Below are 16,473 nucleotides of genomic sequence, written 5' to 3' on the forward strand. Positions count from 1 at the left end.
GAGAAGTGGGGGCTGAGGAGAAGTGGGGGCTGAAGAGAAGTGGGGGCTGAAGAGAAGTGGGGGCTGAGGTAAAATGGAGGCAAGAGAAGTGGGGGATGGGAAGGTGAGGAGCGCAGGATTGGGGCGGCAGGACTTGGGGGCGTTAAGGACAGAGAGCCAGATTTGGGGCCCGTGGGATGAAACGAGCATTGGGGTCAGGCGGCAAGAAGTGGGCGTTAGAGGATGAGTGGAGCAGGATGGGACTTGTGGAGAATCGGGGACCTGAGCCAGGAGGGGTGTGGGGTGTTTGGGAAGGTGGCGGGGCACAGGATTAGAAGCCCAAAGTAAGGCTTTGGGGGCACAAAGTGAGTCGGGGAGGATCTCGGAGTGCTTCCTGGTGACCCTAACTGCCATCATGATGGAACTTTGGTGAGAATCGTGGCTTTCAAATAATCTGGGGTGGAGGGGAGCTGTTGGATAGGGTGAAGGCTACAGGGTGTTGGATAGGGTGAAGGCTGCGGGGTGTTGGATAGGGTGAAGGCTGCGGGGTGTTGGATAGGGTGAAGGCTGGGGGTTGTTGGATAGGGTGAAGGCTACGGGGTGTTGGATAGGGTGAAGGCTGGGGGTTGTTGGATAGGGTGAAGGCTACGGGGTGTTGGATAGGGTGAAGGCTGGGGGTTGTTGGATAGGGTGAAGGCTGGGGGTTGTTGGATAGGGTGAAGGCTGGGGGTTGTTGGATAGGGTGAAGGCTGGGGGTTGTTGGATAGGGTGAAGGCTGGGGGTTGTTGGATAGGGTGAAGGCTGGGGGTTGTTGGATAGGGTGAAGGCTGGGGGTTGTTGGATAGGGTGAAGGCTGGGGGTTGTTGGATAGGGTGAAGGCTGGGGGTTGTTGGATAGGGTGAAGGCTGGGGGTTGTTGGATAGGGTGAAGGCTGGGGGTTGTTGGATAGGGTGAAGGCTGGGGGTTGTTGGATAGGGTGAAGGCTGGGGGTTGTTGGATAGGGTGAAGGCTGGGGGTTGTTGGATAGGGTGAAGGCTGGGGGTTGTTGGATAGGGTGAAGGCTGGGGGTTGTTGGATAGGGTGAAGGCTGGGGGGTGTTGGATAGGGTGAAGGCTGGGGGTTGTTGGATAGGGTGAAGGCTGGGGGTTGTTGGATAGGGTGAAGGCTGCGGGGTGTTGGATAGGATGAAGGCTGCGGGGTGTTGGATAGGGTGACAGTGCTTTGACAGAAGGAGCGTGTTTGAGCACTGGTTTTCGATGGCGTGGATGTGACCATGGGAACACAGCTGAGTGTGCCGTGGTGCTGAGGCCTAGTGCTTGCACGTTGCCATAACTGTGCTGCAGTTTGTTTGCTTTGCCCACTGCTGTAGCAGAGCTTGCCCTGTTTGGAAAGGAACTAAAGGCAAAACTAGGGCAGGGGAAAAAGGTAGTGTATGCTGAGCCCGGCAGATGACAGAGACCATCCCTGTGGGCATGGTTCCCAGTTGAATTAAGTGATACTTTGGAATGAAGTCCAGAAATCAGCATCAACATTATCTAGTTCTCTGCGAGGTTGGGGGGGTGGTATTGGAATTGTTATTATAATGCCAGTTATAGCAAAAGGAGTAATGCCTCAATTAAATGTGTAATTGGAGTTGTAATTAAGATCTTCTCTAACATGTCCATCAGAAGTGTAATTTAAACTGCCGGATGACTCTTTCTGAGCAAAGGCAAGGAACCCAAGAGTCAGTTCAGAAATAGTAACAGGTGTACATCAAAATCACCCTTCCTCCATACTTAGCGTGAAAAACGCTGTCACCTTTCAACACTGACTTTTTTTTGCCTTCTTCTGATCCAAGCAGCCATTAGTCATGACAGCATAAGGTAAAAACAATCGTAATTAACTTTACAAAACTGATTTCATGCTTATAATTTATTTTTAATGCAATGCTTTATACACAGAGTGGGTACACTTAGGGGTAATAGAAGAAGGTAATGAGTTTATGTTTCAAGTAATCTGTCATTTGACCCAACCCTAACAAAATGAATAGTTATTTAATCTAAATTAAACATAAGGGATTTATTAAGGTAGCAAACCTGCTGACCTTAGAGAAGTGGAACACATTGTTCGTGTACACTGTTTTTATAGATTGGAGATTGTTCCTGTTGCCAACTTTATACCTTATCATTAACTTCTCTAATGGATATTTTAACATAGAAAATATTAAGTGAACATTGTTTAATGGTGATCTAGTATCCTTTGTGTTTTATCATGCAATTAATTTGTAGTGTTTCTTTTTAAAATATTCATTATTTTTATTTTACATCTGTGAGTGTATTGCCTACATGTGTGTAAGGCACCCATGTTGTGCAATACCCGTGGAGTTCAGAAGAAGGTGTTGGATTCCCCCAGAACTGGAGTTATGGATGGTTGTTAGCCACCATGTGGGTGCTGGGAATCAAACCTGATCCTCTTCAAGAGCAGCCAGTGCTCTTTAATGCTGACAGTAATTATTATTTTCATTAAAAAGTGCCATTGTTCATGCTGGCCTAATTAGAATATTATACTATTTTCTAAATAGCCTCTTGTTTTTCATAATCAAGGATAGGCAATATGAGTACATTGTACTAAAAGTAGAGACAATATGCATAAACTAGTTGGTTATAAAATTGGTTATAAAATTAGATTTATTATTTTGAGACTGATGAACTTGTCAAAGTGCAATGCTTAGAAGATTTGAGCAAAATATAATTAAAATTTGTATACTCGCACGTAACAATGTATCTTCAGTGTTTCAGCAAATTAAAGAAAAACTTTTAAAGTGGCATTGTAAAATTTAGTATTTTATTGTATATTTCAAGTTTTTAAAAACTTCGTTTCTATGTCTCAGAACTAAATATTGTGGAAAATTTGCCTTATAGTATAGTCAGCCATGTCTTCTTAAATTATATCATGACTTGGTTAAGGATGCAAAGGTTGAAAGTTGGCACTTCCTTCCATACTGTTTCTCTTAGTCTCTCAATCTGGAATTTGCTTAAGGATGAGTATATGTGGCTAAGAAGATACTGAAAAGCAAATTAATGAGGTTATAACTATTTGATACCTGAAAAAGTACTGACTACTTATATGGCCATTGTGATCCAGAATGTTGTACTTGGTACAGAAAAGCAAACATTTTGTTTCCTGAGTGACAGAAATGAAATTCTGACCTGGCAATTCTATAAATAACAGATATATTATATCAGCTGTTTGAAATTAAAGGTTCCAAAGCAATATGGCAAATCTATCAACCCTATTTTTTCATTATATTGAGGCAGGATCTTGCTATGTAGTCAAGGCCAGCCTAAAACTTGTGATCCTTCTGCTTCAGCTTCCAAAGTAAGCACCCACCTCTTTATCTGAGTCTTACATGTGTGATGACTGCTTTTTGGTTAGTGCACTCCTAGAAATAGTCTTACTCTCAGCTAAAACTAAAATGTAAAATTCTGTAATCGCTACTTTTTTGTAATTTATTGTTTTGTACCTTAGAAATAGTTGGATTTACTAATGGACACTGCTTTGACCAGTCATTTGACTGAATTCAGTGTATTCCATGTAGAAGGTATGAGCTTGCTGTTTTCTTGAATGAGCACATTCTCATGGCAGGAAATAAAATCACCTTGTTAGAAATTTTTTTTTTTTTGTAAATAAAGACTCATATATTTGTTTCAGACATATATTTTGAAGTAGGGCTTTTACCAAGATGTTAAGAGTTTTGTTCGAATTAGTATTCTGTCACTCTCATTCTAGTCACTTAATAAAAGTAGGTCAGAATTTAAAGTTTTGATTTTCAAGGTCCTGTTTCTTTCTAAAACCCTCAATAGCCACTGTGATTTTTATTACCTATTATAATTTTCCAAGAAAAAATACATAAATTTCTTCTAAGTGACCTTTGTCAATTTCAAGATCATGTTTGATAGAATGTGGCTCTACACCCCTTAATATTAAAAGCATTTCTCAGACTATTTAGAGCATCATTTGACTCTTTATGGTAAAAAAGCCTCTGAAAGTTTTTGAAGGACAAGCCAAGGAACACAGCCTTACTTTGGCATACTTGCTGGATCAAGCAATGTGCCTTGTTCTGTGAACAATATTGTCAATATCCATGAAAAGGTGGAGGGGAGTAGTTCTAAGAGGATAGGCATAGTCATTCCTATTAGTATTGTATCAAGAGCTTTTTCTGACTTCCTTTGAATTGTGCTTCTAAGTCACAGAAAATTATAATTGCCTTGTAGAAACAATTCAAGTTATTTCACATGTATCTACTATAAAAGGACTCCATTATAAATTTGTAGAAGTCAGGATTTCTGCCCTCAAGATCTTTTTCTAAAATTGAAACTTAGAGTATCTGATTTTTGTTTTTAAGATCTGAGAATTAAACTCAGGTATGCCTCCATGCATACCAAACAAAAACTCAAGAATAAAATTATATATTTTAGCACAAATAGTTACATCTACAGTATTTAAAGAAGAACCTGAGCAACATTTCATATTAGTCACATTTAAATGATGACCTTGTATCCAAAAGAAAAATAAATCCCACTAAAATTTTATATTTCCCTATGTAATAGCTGTTTAGTCCTCACTTGTTCACAGAACAAAATCTAGTGTTCTTGAAGTATCTTTTCTTTATTGCAACTAATCTCATCCACATACCTAAAGAAAGAGCTGGTTGCCGCATATGTAGTAATAGTCAACATTTTAACCTTCAAACTGAGCTCTGAATAATCCATGAATATGGAAGCATAAGCAAAAGGATTCCCCTTTGCAGTTACCCATTTTCAAATATTAGATGCTTCATACACAGGCAAGAATAATCAGATCTTTGAGGAAGAAATCCTTCTGTAGACTACTTGTTTTTCAGTTTGAGCTATTTGAAAGTGTTTCTTCAAATAAAAAGTAGAGATACACAAAATTTTCACTCCTTAATTTTAAAGTAACTTCTTGGTCTTCAGACCTTGATGTGGGAGCGCCCTTTCTGCCCTGAACTGCTCATTGTGTGCTATCAATGCACTTAAACCGTTACCACTTCCTTCTATTGCTAGTTGCCTATGATTGGCAAGAATAGTTATTCTTAAACTTTTAGCAAGTGAAAATTATCAGAATGGTAGCCTGTTAAACTTTTTATACTAGTCACTCCTGTATTAGTAAGATGAAAGTGAAAACTCAGCCAGGTGCGGTGGCAGAGGCAGGCGGATCTCTTTTGAGTTCAAGGCCAGCTTAGTGGACAAAGTGAATTCCAGGCCAGCTGGGGCTACAGGGAGACCGTCTCGAAAAGACCAAAAAAGAAAAGAAAATGAAAACCAAAAATCCTACAGAAGAGCCTGATATGTAAGAAGCTCAATTCTTCTTACCTGTCAAAGAAATGAGGTCACAGAGAAAACAGCTACCCAACAATTGGAGAGAGACAGGTATTGAAATCACAGTTTATTTATGCAGAAACACACAACCAGAATCTTTGTTAGGAGCCAGTGCCAGAATGGGAAAAATCTGCAATGTAATTGACAAATTACTGGAGGATGAGTGAGTTAAAAACTCTAGATGGGGCTGGAGAGATAGCTCAGTGGTTAAAAGCACTGACTGCTCTTGCAGAGGACCCGGATTTGATTCCCAGCACCCACATGGCAGCTAATAACAGTCCATAACTCCAGTTCCAGGGGATCTAATGCCTTCTTCTGACCTCCATGGGCATTGCACGACATGGGTGCACTTAACACACGTGCAGGCAGTACACTCATGCACATTAAAACAACAACAACTTTAGAAGAACTCAGTCATAGTATGTGTAGGGAGGCTACTTTGTGAATTTTGTCCTTAGGCGCTCTGGTGAGCCCTCATCAGGAACACTGGAGAAGTGGTCTCTTGCTTCTGGCCAGGGGTGAAAGGGTAGGAATAATCATTTTGAAAATATATCAGAGCATTTGTTCTTAATAGGACATGCTCAGAACAAACTTGTTGTTTACATAACCTAACCTAGCCAGGGGAAGGGAAATATCCAACTCCAGCTCTTAGAACCATTTTATCTCATTTAAGAAACTGGTGATGTTCACTATTATGGGGCGTAAGGCTCACCAAAAACCTTGTGACCTACCTTTAAGACTACAGAACACTATCCCTCCCCATGTATCATACCACTACAATACCAACCACCTTTGTTCCACAGGTTCTTTTTCTCCAGTCCATCATTTGTAACCATCAGCAAAAAGGTAAAAACATTAAAAGACAGAAAACAGTTTGAAAAAACTGAACAAGCATCTAAATCAGAGTCAGATATAGCATGAATGCTGGAATTATCAGACCACAGTCTTTGAAAAGCTGATTAATATGTGAGAAGACTTAATGGAAAGCAGGCAACAGGCAAGAGGAAATATAAGCATATTTGTGGAAATTTTAAGGAAAATGCTAAAGATCAAAAATGTTGTAACAGAAATGAAGAATGCCTCTGGTGGGCTTATAGTAGTAAGGTGTACCCAGCTGAGGAAAGAATATCTTAGTGTGAGGATATGACAGTAGAAAACTCCAAAACTGAAAAGCAAAGAGAAGAAAGACTGAAGAGAACATGGTATCCAAATCCCTTGGGCTTATAAGGTATGAAATATGTGTAATGGTACTATCAGAAGCCAAAGGGAAAAAGAGAAATGGAAACAATATTTGAAGTAATAATGACTTAAGAATTTCCACTAAATATCGCTGAACTACAGAACCAGAAAGCTCAGAAATACCAGTGTAAATGTGAAAAATCAAAACTTAAGCCCAGACCTATTTGAACTCTAGAAAATCAAAGGTAAAGAAACAATTCAGAAAAGCCCAAAGGAAGGGGTGTGGTGTAACTAAAGAGGAATAAATATAACTGCATCCAAATTCCCTTCAGACATCATATAAACAAGAAAAGAGTGGAATGAAATATTTAAAATGATGAGAGTTAAAAAATTAGCCCAGAATTATGTACCTGCAAAATTATTAGTCAAAAGTAAAGGAGAAATAAAATCTCTTTCAAACTAAAACTGGAGTTTGTTTCTAGTAAACTGGCCCTACCAGGCATGCTGCTAGTAGAAGAGAAAAAAAGGAGCCCCCAGAGCTGAAGTTATAGGTGGTTATGAGCCTCCCAGTGTGGGTGCTGGGACTCAAGCTCTGGTCCTCTTCAAGAGCTCTTAACCATTGAGCCATCTCTCCAGCCAGCTCAAAATAAAAACATTTAAAAAATTCTTAGCTAACAGACAAGTTTATTCAAAATAATGACAACATATTTGATGATGTGGCCTATGTGTATGTGAAATAAATGCAATAATATTGCAAGATATGGGAAGAGGAAATTAAGAATATTTTGTTATAAGGTACTTGTACTACCTGTAAAGTTGTAATAGTTTGGTGTGTCAACTTCACTTTGTCACAGAGTATCCAGATACCAAGCTAAGCATCAGCTATGAATATGTTTGTGAGTGTTTGAAGATGAGATTGCATGGGAATCTGGATATAATCTGATATATATTACAAACATACATATCATACTTAAATGTTCATACAGATGGAACATTAGTAATTCTCCCATATCAGTACATAAATATCTGCCTTGCTTTTTTAAAGGTGGCATAATGTGGTTCCATTTAAGTCATATCAAAGTGTTCATTCTCTTGTTCTTTTATGGTGATAATTCCTTGTAAGAAACATTTCTAGGCTACATAATTTTGGGCAATGGCCTTTAAAAAGAGATATATTTCTTTTCCTCAAGAAGCAGAAAAAACAATATTTTGTGTGTGTTCCCCTTTTGACTCCCAATAATGATAACATGCCTTCCTAAAGAACTTTTAAAGGAAAGGCGGAAGAGGAGAAGGGATAGAAAAAAAAGTAACAGTGCTTGTAAAAAGGGGGTAACAATCAGAATAGTCAATACTATTCAGAAGTGCTAAAATAGAATTAAAGCTGACAAAATAATAGGAGCATACCTACCCATACATACTAGTTTTGTTGCAGAAAACAAAATTTACCTAATTAAATGACTTAATAAAATCATTGTGATAGTTGGAAAAAACAGACTCTAGGTTGAAATTTCAGGAATGGTTCCTAAAGCCACATCACAGTTGTGCCGTTAAGGGAGCAGTTACCACTTCTAGGATAAGGAATTACTGAATGGAGAAGTTGCCACTACAGCTGCTGGATCTAAGCCATGGTATATGTCTGTTTTCATTACTCTTCTGTTGTTGTGATAGAATACCCTGACAAAAATCAACTTAGAGAAGAAAGGGTTCATTTTGGCCTACAATCCCAGAGGTATACCAGTAGTCCATCATGGTGAAGATTTAGCAGAAGGAGCATGAGAGGCTTGGCAGTTAGGAAGCAGAATGAGAACAGGAAGTGGCACCAGACTATAATACCTCAAAGCCCACCCCCAGTGACATACTACTTCTAGCAAAGCCCCACCTCCTAAAGATTCCATAACCTTCATAAAGAGAACCACCAAATGGGGACCAAGTGTTCAAATACATGAGCCTATGGGTGACATTTGCATTCGAACCACAAAATTCTAGCACCTGTGTCAGCCAAAAAGAATTTCTCATACTTGTCTGACAGTGCTCTAGTGATAGTTACTCTAACACTGCTACAGAAAAGCTAGGTAATGTGTGATCATAATAACCAAGAAAAATAATACTACAGACTATGCCTCACTTCAACAGATCAGATGATTGGAAATGACTATGAATAAGAGAAAAATAACACTGTAGTCACTGCTCTCCCATTTTCCTTTAAGAAGAACAAGTTATTGTTCCCAGGTATTCCTTTGCTGTAATGAATCTCTGAAATAAAGAAACAAGCAGAAAAAGACCATGAAAGAACAGAAGGTAAAGGTGGTCATGTATATACCCAGGACCTAAGAGGTCTCAAGAGAAACCTACCCTCTTGATACCTTAATCTCAGATTGCTAGTCTACAGAACAGTGAGACAGTACATGTCTGTTGTTTTTTAAAGGACAGAAAGGGAAAGGAGAAGAACAAGAAAATTGTAAGATTCTTCTAAAATTAACTTAATAGAAGAAAAAGTCAGCTTTGAAATGAAGAGGTTTGGGGAGTACTTAAATGTAGAAAAGAACCTTAAATAAAAAGTTGCAAGGTCTGAGAGACATAGAGAAGGAAAATGGGTGTCTTAGATACTGAACCAAACTTTACATCTAAACCTAAATTTGTATCAGTAAACCTAAATTGATATCCCTCTCAATTTATATCAATAAAAGTAACCTAAAATACTTGTAGTCATTTCCTGACATTTATTAATTAGCTTGTTCTGTGAACAGATGGACACAGACTATTCGTATATTTGATGAAAACTAACACCATGAATAAAAGCAGTCTAACCAAACATAAAAATACATATTTAAAGTTCAAAGTTGGGCCTGTGAGATGGTTCAGTGAATTAAGGCACTTGCTCTCAAGCCTGACCAGAGTTCAATCCCAGGGACTCAACATAATGGAAAGAGAGAACCAACTCCTGCAAGTTCTTTTCTGACCTCCACAAGCATGCCATCATGTGTGCAACATGCACGCATGCAGATACGCTTACACGCAGTCTTTAAACAATAAAATTTTTAAATATTCAAAGTTAAAGATTTGTAGAAAGGCTATATATATTTTCAGGTATCTTTTGTTTCTCCTGCAGTCATAAAAGCTCCAACTACCTCTTATGGATAACAGTGATGTGTAGGTTGAAATACCGAAACAACTCTCTGGAGAAGGTTCTGAGAAATGACCAACACAGACTTAAACTGAAGAGGACCTGGCAGATGGAAAAAGGAAAAGAAAATTCTAGCCTAAAGTCAAGCGCCATCTGGTCTATGCAAAGCACTCAAAGCTACTAGAAGACTCGGTCTTTCTGGCCTAGGAAGCATAAACAGAGCTTAATATTGCCATAGTCACTGAAAAGGGGAGGTTGGGGTAGGAAGGGGACAGCCTCCTGAAAAGGAAATCCAGAGAGTTCTCCTGTAAATAAATTTTGTACAGATCTGTCTTGGACTTAACCACCTACATGTGAATCAGACTCATAGCAGCTTACTGAAGAGGATACACAAGAATCAAGCAAGATTTAATCTCCCATTCAAGGCATAGAAACTGAATTCTAAGACAACCAGAGTAATTACCTGCTTAGTAAAAATTCACAGTTCCTGAAGAATATAACAGAATTCAAAACCTCTACAACATAATAGCCACAATCTGTAGATCAAAACCAGAATTACTTAACAGAAAAATATGACTCATTTTCCAAATAAAAGTTTATAGATTTATCCTAGAATTAACCAGATATTAGAATTAATAAACAAAAAATTAAAGCAATTATAGTTCTGTTCAATATGTGAAGAAAATATGCTTATAATGAAGGAAAATATATGACAAAGTATGAAAAAGAAAAAAAGTCAGTTTAGGTTTATCTTAACAAAAAATGTTTTAAGAATGGTGAAATAAAGTATTTCAAATAAACAGAGAAATCATTGCAAGCAAGAAATGTTAATGTTCTTTAGTAAAGGGTAATGATATAGCAGACAGCAACTTGAAAAGGAAAGAACATTCAAAATGTTAAGTGTGTGGATGAGAGTGAACTGTAATCAGAGGTGTCAGAGGTAGAACAGCCATCCAGAAAAGAAACAGAGTTGGTAGAACTTAAAATTCTGAGCTTAAATTTTTAAAAAAATAAAACTGTGAAGAAAACAATATTAAAACAAACAAACAACAACAAAAAAGAGCATAATGTCAGTGAGAAAACTCAGCAGGTAAAAGCACTTCAGGTAAAGCCTAATAACCTGGCCTGGAACTCTCGATGTATCAGATAGACCAGGTTGGCCTGGATCTTACAGAGATCCACCTACCTTTGGCCTCTTGAGTATTGCAATTAAAGGCATGGGCCACCATGTCCAGCTCAGGATAATTTTTTTAATGTACACTTGGACCCATGGTAATATAATTTCATTACGTTGAAAATATATAATAAATTACAAAGCTTGAAGTGAGTATAGATTTTTTTTTAGAGTGAGAAATAGATTATCATTAGCTTTCTATTCAGCTACATTAGATGCAGGAAAATAAATAGTATCTTCAAATATTAGGTAAAATTATATAGGGAGAAAAAATTTTAGACATGATTCTCAGAGCTTACTGTGTTCAAATAACTATTGGAATCCAAGTAGGAGATAAAACACAAGATGTAATGACATTTCAGAAGTAAGCCAGATCCAACTAGAATTCCAAGAATGCCAGCTAGCAACCAGATAGTGCCTGAGGCTTGCACCTGGATGACTTGGATAATTAATGACTGTGCCTTTAATAAGACTAGAGACATGAAGAGAGAACACTCCCCTTGAATTAAAATATGAAATGGCAACAAATTTCCACTTAGTGCAGACAATTGGAGTGGGTATTTATTCTAGTTCTGATGCTTTAGGATCTCTTTTTTGGTTTGTCCAAATTCATGCTAATGTTTTTGAATAATGAAGAATTTTGTTAATTATTCAGCATATACCAATGGCAGGTTAATCACAAACTATGTTTTTTGTTTGTTTTTTTGTTTTTGTCTTTTTGAGACAGGGTCTCCCTGTAGCCCCAGCTGGCCTGGAGCTCACTTTGTAGACCAGGATGGCCTCAAACACACAGAGATATGCCTGCCTCTGCCTCCTGAGTGCTAGGATTACAGGCATGCTCTACCATGCCCAGCTTCATAAACTGTTTTACAGAATTTCAATCTTCTGAAACCGTTTTAAGAAGTCTTGGCAAAAATTGATGGTTTTTCTTTAAATTACTCTAGGAACATATCTGTGATAGGCAGAAAAATGTTTCCTGTAAAGATGTTAATATCCTAATTCCTGGAACCTATGAATACATTATTACATGGGCAAGGAGAAATTATGGTTACAGATAGAGAATTAATGTAACCAGTTGACCTTAAAGGAGAGATTAGCCTGTAGAATCTTGACCTAATTAAATCACAAGGATCCTTTAAATGTAGAAAAAAATGAAGGCAGAAAGTTATAGAAAGATGTGACGATGCTATGCTACTACTTTTTTGAAAGGGACCGTAAGACAAGTAACATGGTCTTTAGGAGCGAGAAAAGACAGGGAAATAATTCCAGAAAGAATGCAGTGTTGACAGCTCCCTGAGTGAGACCCATATTGGACTTTGGACGTCTACTAAATTTGTGTTGTTTTAAGTCACTCAATTAGGGGTAATTTAACACCAGTAGGAGACCAATATAGAATCCAAGCTTTCTAATCTGAAGTTTAAAATATGTAAAAGTCTCACTTCTCTGGCAGACTATAAGTCATTCTGTACAGGAACTATTGGTATAGCTTATTGATTATTACCAATGTCAAAGTTTGACACATAAGCTACATGGCAAATGTTTATTGAATTTATTCTCTTTCTCAAATGGTCTCTACCATTTCTTGGAGCAATCACTGACCATTCCTCAATAAAGGCTCTACTCACATTGGTGCTTGCTACACAAGGAAATATCTCCATTGCAGGACGTTCCTAGCTTCTCTCTTAGTGACTTTGATTTTGAGGGTTAGTGAACTCTTAAATTTGTTTTTTTCTGATTGTTACTTTAATACACGGAACTTATATCTACTGGTTTCCTGAGCTTCTTGTGCCTGTTTCAGCTGCTCTATTCTGAGATCACCTATATGTCTTAAGAAACCCCACCTTTGGGGCTGGAGAGATGGCTTGTGGTAAAGAGCACTGACTGCTCTTGCAGAGGACCCGGGTTCGAATCCCAGCACCCACATGGTGGCTACAAACCATCCTTAACTCCAGTTCCGGGGGAATCCGAAGCCCTCTTCTGACCTCCGTGGCATTGCATGACACGGGTGCACTCAGATACGTGCAGGCAATACATACACATAAAATAAAAATAAAATATTTTAAAAAAGAAACCCCACCTTCAACTGAGGGTTTTTAAAATGCCACTGAAGCTTATTCTTGTAATGCATATGTTTATCGGTTATCTATTGGTGCAACAACTTATAGAAACTTAAAATATCCATTATATCACATTTTCTGGTAATCAGGTAGCTTAGCTGAATAGTCCTGACTCAGGCCTCAGGAAGCTACAAACATGTCTGTTAAGCCTGGGGTTATCTCAAGTCTTGTCTAAAGGAGAATCCATTTTCAAGTTCATTCACATGGCTGTTTGCTGTTCCTAAGTCTCATGTAGACTTCTCCACAAGTCTAGCTCACTGATAACACTTCCCTTAAAGTGATCCATTGTGCATGAGAGAGCACCCAAGAGAAAACTTATGGTCTTTTAGAATTATAATTTCATAAGTGACATCCTGTTATTCTGTTATATTCAGTTTATTAGAAAAAAGTCCAGAGGTCCAGCTCATGTTCAAGAGCAAAAGGTTATATTACGGCATGAATACCAGGGTTTAGATACCACTGAAAACTATACAGTGAGTTCCTTAGTTCACCAGAGACTGTCATCAAATTTATAATATTCTTAAGTTCAGTAATATCAGAATATTGCAATAGGCCACAAGTAAATATCTTATTTAAAAAATATAAAGTGAAAAATAGAAGCTTTTTAACTTTCAGACAGGGAACTCAGAATGTGGATTAGAATAATCAGCAGAATTTACAGTTTTTTCTACTGTACTTCCATCAGTTGTCTTTGAACTTCCTAGTCCAGTTTTTCCCTTCGCATTAAAAAGTGTACTTATATTTCATCTCCTAAAAATAATCTAAAGAAGTTTATAGAGGTATATACAGTATTAGAATTAGTTTCAAACAGAGGAAAGAAGATAGTGAAAATTAAGTTAGAAATAAAGTACTATAAAAAGTCATAATCTATGAGAACTGAACACCTAGGCTGGGGATGTGGTTCAGATAGTAGCATGCTTGCCTAGAATGTAGGAGGCCCTTGGTTTGATCCCAGCACCTCATCAAACAAGGCATAGTGACATATGCCTGCAGTTCTGTCATTCGGAAGGCCAAGGTAGGAGGATCAGAAGTTCAAAATCATCCTCCACTAATAATGAACTTAAGACCAACCTGGGCTACATTTGACTCTGTCTATAAATAAGTAAATAACCAAAGATAAAGATAAATCTAAAACTGGCATTCCTATCAAAGATTTGTGAATGTGTGGTTGATACTAAAAAAATGAAAAGGCAAGACCAAGGCTTGTGAAAACCTAATAAAAATCTAGTGATAAAGAACTCTCTCAGCTCAACAACAAAAGACAGATTTAAGAAAATTTATTGTATTTTTATTTTCTATTAGTGTATTGCCTGCATGTATGTAAGTGGACCCCTGTTGTACAATGCCTGCAAAAGTAAGAAGAGGAATGCCTGGAACTGGAGTTACAGATGGTTGTTAGCCAGCACGTGGGTGGTGGGGACAGAATCCGATTCCTCTGCAAGAGTAGCCAGTGCTCTTAACAGCTGAGCCATCTCTCCAACCCAAGAGATTTTTTAAATGGCAAGATATATTTGTATTCACATTTTTATCAGGTATATAAATGACATAATACTAAAGAAAACCACAATCATGTGATTATGCTACTGTTCAAATAATTCAAATTGGAAAAACTGACAATGCTGTTTCAGCAAGATTATAATACCAAGTGTGCCTTTAGTACAGAGTTTCTACAAAGTCTCTTAGTACAGTTTCCACAAAGTCAGCATGCTCTTACTGTTTGTAAGTCAAATTCACTGCTGGGAGGTGCACATGGCATCCAATCCCCTCCTCCCAAGGTCCTTGCAACAGCCTGAGGAAAAAATTCTCCAAACCCTGGTTTTAAGAATCTTAACGAGTTTATTGAACTTGCTAACTGAGCTTGGGGTGCGGGTTTACTTACAGACAAGCGGGCACCCCCTCCCCCATTCACAGCTGATGCCGGAAATCCACACCCAGACATAAATCCTGTGGTTCCAGACAGTCTTACAAAATAGTGAGAGACCAGCCTCTGGTTTTCCCAGCTTTTATACCCTTAGCCCCTCCCCTGCAAGTGGCTATAGTCAACTGATTGACTGGAAGAGGGAAGGGGAGTGGCTTTTTTGCATAGCATGGGAAGGAGGTGGGTCCATGGCTTGTCATCACAGGGTCAGAGGAACATCTTCCAGGTCACACTGTTTAACCCAGGGGCTGTATTAGCAGACGTTTACTCAAAAGCTGTATACACAAAGCATAGTTCAAAGCAGCCTCATTTATAAAGACCAGAAACTAGAAACAGTTTTGTGATTATGTTTTAACCATGTATGATAATAATATATACATATATATTTAATTGGCTTTTGATAAATAGAACAGCATGGATAAAAATCTCAAAAGCATTATGCGAAGTCAAAGAAGCTAGACATAAAAGATGATATTACAGTTCTGCTCTATGACAAAGCCTGTGATGACTAATCTTGACTGCCAACTTGATTTCAGAAGCACCTAAAATTAGTGAAGCACACCTCTGGGTGTGTGTATGAGAAGTTTCCAGAGAGGATTAGCTGAGGAGGAAGACCCACCCTGAACATACGCAGCACCATCCCTACAGGCTGGGGACTCAGAGAATACAAGGGAGAAAGAAGAGAGCTTATGGCTTGGGTACTCTGTTTCCTGGATGTAATGATGTGAGTGGCCTTCCTACACATTGCCCTTCCCCAATGTAATGGATTAAAACTACTTAAATCCCGAGAGCAGAATGAATCCTTCCTGATTTTTTTCTGTGAGATATTTGTCACAATGATGAAAACTTAACACAAAGCTTATTAGTGATAACTAGGATTTGGAGCAGATAATTTTCTTCAAAGGCACAAAAAAGAACTTTTGGGGTGATGGAAATGTTCTATATCATAATTGGGGTTATAGCTGTAATTTAAAAATTATTTTTATTTTATGTGTATGAGTGTATTGCCTGCATGTATGAAAGTGCACCCATGTCATGCAACACCTGCAGAGGTCAGAAGAGGGCATCGGATCCCCTGGAACTGGAATTACAGACTGTTGTTAACTGCCATGTGGATATAGGGAATCGAACCAGGGTCCTCTGCAAAAGCAGCTAGTGTTCTTACCTCTGAGCCATCTCTCCAGCCCATAGTTGTAAATTTTTGAAAACTCAAAATTGTATGACAAAATTGGTAGATATCATTATGTGTAAATTATTCCTAAACAAGACTGAATTAAAGCAGAAGAAACAAAACCTGTGCACACCCAAACACAAATCAGTTTGCTAATCCTAAAGTAATTACATTTGAAGCAGTTATGCTTTTTAAAAATTATTTGAGGGAGAAGACTGTGATAATACACAGGCATGGTTTTCTGTAATCTCTAGGGAATAAAATGGAAAGTTAGATACAGCTGTGAGGAGAGGTAGGAAGAGCATACTTATATATAACTAAAAGTTACTCAACAAACAACAAAGCCAGACAGGCGATACCTTCAGTCGAGTTGTTGGCCAGGATAGATAAAGGCTCTTCCAGACAGTAACCCAACATACTACTGGAAAAATGA

General features: G+C 38.1%; 1 protein-coding gene across 3 annotated transcripts in view; it reads left to right on the forward strand.

Moving 5' to 3' along the window:
• The window catches only part of Mlf1 (myeloid leukemia factor 1), a 68,808-nt gene that overhangs the window by 688 nt on the left and 51,647 nt on the right, over nt 1–16,473 (forward strand). The window contains exon 2 of one of the 3 annotated variants that reach the window (XM_008837460.3): nt 15,406–15,593. The exons of the other annotated variants lie outside the window; for them this stretch is intronic. Coding sequence (XP_008835682.1) covers nt 15,559–15,593 — 35 coding nt within the window. The 5' untranslated portion in view covers nt 15,406–15,558. The remainder of the gene's footprint in view (nt 1–15,405; nt 15,594–16,473) is intronic. 3 annotated transcript variants of the gene reach the window in all.

Source organism: Nannospalax galili, unplaced genomic scaffold (assembly GCF_000622305.1).
Source record: "Nannospalax galili isolate Female #2095 unplaced genomic scaffold, S.galili_v1.0 scaffold617, whole genome shotgun sequence".
In the NCBI taxonomy this organism is placed as follows: Eukaryota; Metazoa; Chordata; class Mammalia; order Rodentia; family Spalacidae; genus Nannospalax; species Nannospalax galili.